The 3,442-nt window shown below is 54.5% G+C and overlaps 1 protein-coding gene across 1 annotated transcript; it reads left to right on the top strand.

Moving 5' to 3' along the window:
- Positions 1-569: 569 nt before the first annotated feature.
- Positions 570-3,053, top strand: LOC141737057 (olfactory receptor 14J1-like). The gene is made up of 2 exons (XM_074571669.1): positions 570-609; positions 2,098-3,053. The coding sequence occupies exons 1-2, from the start codon at positions 570-572 to the stop codon at positions 3,051-3,053; spliced, it is 996 nt and encodes a 331-aa protein (XP_074427770.1).
- Positions 3,054-3,442: the final 389 nt, after the last annotated feature.

Below are 3,442 nucleotides of genomic sequence, written 5' to 3'. Positions count from 1 at the left end.
GTGTCAGTTGACAGCTGGCTGGATGTGAGCCAGCAGCATGCCCAGCGTGGCTGAGAAGGACAATAGCATCCTGGCCTGTATCAGGAATAACGTGGCCGGCAGGACTCGAGAGGCTGAGGGCCCTGGGCTCAGTGGTGCAGAGACTGAGGACAGTACAGGAGTAGCCTGAGTGTGCTTGAGGGCTGCTGGTGGAGCCGGTGGAGCTTTCCTTTGTAGTGGAAAACAGCATGAGAAAGAAATAATGCCCCAACATGCAGCTGGGGAGGTGCAGACTGGACACCAGGAGAAAGAAATGTCATTCCAAGGGCAGTGCTGTGGTGCAACACGCCACCCAGAAAGAGTCTGGATCAGCCCAAGGCTTTGTGTTTCAGGGAAGAGCCAGGGAGGATGGAGAGATCTCAGCAAAGGAAGGTGGCAGCAAGGTGGGGCAGCCGGGTGGATGACTGCAGCCTGCAGGGAAAGAGGCAGAGGTGATGGGACACCGTAGGACAGCCTGTGGTGGAGATGACACAGGGATGTGGCAAAGCTGAAAGGCCCCTAACAGAGTCAACCTCTTCATGTCTTGGGCTATGGCTGTTGTCTCTGCTACTGATGCCTACGAGGAGTCAAGTTATCCTTCCAGCACTGGGGTCTCATTGCCTCCTCGTCCATACTTCAGAGGCTGGGAGGTGTCGTACCATAGCGCTGGCCGTGGCATTGCACATCTCCACACCACACTGTGCCAGGAAGAGCCCTGAGGAAGGAGTGAGGGACAGGATCTCCCTTCCTGGGGGCTGGGGGTCAGGCCTTGGCCCTTTGGGTGATGGGGTCAGGCCTTTGCCCTTTGCACTAATGAAACACATCCAGGGTTACTCAGCACCAGAGCCACCTTCACCTTGCTTTTCTCAACCTGTCATCACTGCCTCCAGTTTTCTGCTCTAACCGGACCCTGGGGACAACATCTCAGTGGTGTCCCTCAGTGGGACCTATTAACACTCCAAGAAACTTTGGAGTTTGAACCTGACTTTGACTTCTTGAGAGGTTTTTTCAGCTTCCTCTCAGTGTCTGGGGTTCATGGACTGGGCATCAAACCCACCAGAGGGGTCATTAAAACTCCTTGGGCTGGTTCTCTGCGTCTGAGCTGGGCTGGGCTCCTGGGATGGAGGGAGCTCATGGCAAGCGGGCAACGCCTCAGAGAGACAGCTCTGCCCAGGAGCAGCTCCTCTGCCAAGCGCAGCAGGTCTGAGGGCAGTGCCTGGGTGTCTCAGGGAGATGAGCGAGGCAGAGAGAGAGCTTAAAGGTGTCAGGATTGGGAGGACGACTGAGAGCTCACTGGAGGAGAAATCCTTGCAGCCCTTGGCACAGTAAGCCTCTGGGTGCAGGGCACTGCAGGTGGAGTTCCTGGAGGCATCTCCTAAAGCTGGCACAGCCGCAGCTTATGGGATCTGTAAGGAGGCGGAGGGGGAGGAAGGGTCTTGTTATGAAATGTGAATAGCCGTGAAGCCAGGGTGTGCAGGCAGGGGTGCCCAGGGCTGTCCTTGAGCAGGGTCCCTGCACCCCGTGGGTCTGTGTGCCGGGGCAGGGACTCTGCCGGCTGCCAGGGTCAGCTCTCAGCCTGCCCCGGGAGACCCCCACGGGCATGTGGGGAGAAGCTTTGGAGAAAGAGCAACCGCTGGCAGGGGAGGGTCCTGCTGTTGAGAGGGTGCTGCGTGGGTGAGGGCTGCTCACAGCTGCAGATCACTGCAGGACGTTCCCTGGAGATTTTTCAAGAAGCACAGCACGGCAGGGGCTACCTGCAAGGGAAGGATCCTGTTCTTCCAATCTTCTGCTCCGGGTTGTCTGGGTGGGCGATGGGTCTCAGTTGAGGAGGGGGCACTGAAATTCCAAATCTGTTTCTCTTAGAAGTGAATAATCCAGGGAGGATTGGAAATCAACAACTGAATCTCTGTCCCTGCAACGATACTGCTCTCAGCAGCACAAAGCTGATCTCGCAAAAAGATATGAATGAAATTATTCTGAGGAAAGAGAAGTCATTTTGGGGAAAATTTTGGGAAATGGAATAGGATGGGCCCAAAGAAGTCTTCCTTAACTTGCCAAGGTCTTCTCCTCTTTCAACAGTCCCTCATGCCCAGAGTGAACAAATGTCCAATGGCAGCTCCATCACCCAGTTCCTCCTCCTGCCATTGGCAGACACAAGGGAGCTGCAGCTCTTGCACTTCGGGCTCTTCCTGGGCACCTACCTGGCTGCCCTCCTGGCCAACGGCCTCATCATCACCACCATCGCCTGTGACCACCGCCTCCACACCCCCATGTACTTCTTCCTCCTCAGCCTCGCCCTCCTTGACCTGGGCTCCATCTCCACCACTGTCCCCAAAGCCATGGCCAATTCCTTCTGGGACACAAGGGCCATCTCCTATGCAGGATGTGTTGCACAGGTCTTTTTCTTTGTTTTCTGTGCTGCAACAGAGTTTTATCTTCTCACTGTCATGTCCTATGACCGCTACGTTGCCATCTGCAAAGCCCTGCACTACGGGACCCTCCTGGGCAGCAGAGCTTGTGTCCACATGGCAGCAGCTGCCTGGGGCAGTGGGTTTCTCACTGCTCTCCTGCACACGGCCAGTACATTTTCCCTACCCCTCTGCCAGGGCAATGCTGTGGGCCAGTTCTTCTGTGAAATCCCCCAGATCCTCAAGCTCTCCTGTTCAGACTACTACTTCAGGGAAGCCGGGCTTTTTGTGGTTGGTGTCTGTTTAGGCTTTGGTTGTTTTGTTTTCATTGTGCTGTCCTATGTGCAGATCTTCAGGACCGTGCTGAGGATCCCCTCTGAGCAGGGACGGCACAAAGCCTTTTCCACATGCCTCCCTCACCTGGCCGTGGTCTCCCTGTTTGTCAGCACTGCCACGTTTGCCTACCTGAAGCCCCCCTCCATCTCCTCCACAGTTCTAAATCTGGTGGTGGCAGTGCTGTACTCAGTGGTGCCTCCAGCAGTGAACCCCCTCATCTACAGCATGAGGAACCAGGAGCTCAAGGATGCCCTAAGGAAACTGGCTCAGTGGAAGTTCTTTTTCCAATAATAACCTGTCTCCCTTCTCCGCAAGTTTCCTAGACTTTATGTTAGGCAATACGCCTCCTTTTTTCTCTTGCAATAATCCTGCTTATATATAATTTTCCGGGTTTGTACTACTTGTCTTGAGGTTTGATCCAGTTGTTTCTGACCCTTGCACAACACTGTGTCAAAGGTGACCTGTCTAATAGCAGCTCTTGAGTAAAAAGGCATCTCCCAGGTGCAGTGCCTGGAGGCTAGGTGCTTCCTCCAAAGGTGCTGCCAATAAAACGTCCAAGGAACTGGTCTTTCAAAGAGTCTCTTCTCCCTGTGTTCTCCCTGTGTTTGGGGTTAAGCTCACTGTACTATTGGGTTCCGTTGGACCAAATGTTCTGGTTTTAAAGGCTCTCTTCTTGTGTC

Source organism: Larus michahellis, unplaced genomic scaffold (assembly GCF_964199755.1).
Source record: "Larus michahellis unplaced genomic scaffold, bLarMic1.1 SCAFFOLD_159, whole genome shotgun sequence".
Lineage (NCBI taxonomy): Eukaryota > Metazoa > Chordata > Aves > Charadriiformes > Laridae > Larus > Larus michahellis.
The sequence above is the reverse complement of the archived record's forward strand: the minus strand, read 5'-3'. Positions and strand labels throughout refer to the sequence as shown.

What these genes read in the sequence shown, in the direction of transcription:
- LOC141737057 (XM_074571669.1), top strand. Translation starts at nt 570, where the DNA reads ATGGCTGTTGTCTCTGCTACTGATGCCTACGAGGAGTCAA. An exon ending in TGATGCCTACGAGGAGTCAA is followed by an intron (nt 610 to 2,097) that starts GTTATCCTTCCA and finishes CTCTTTCAACAG; the next exon opens with TCCCTCATGCCCAGAGTGAA.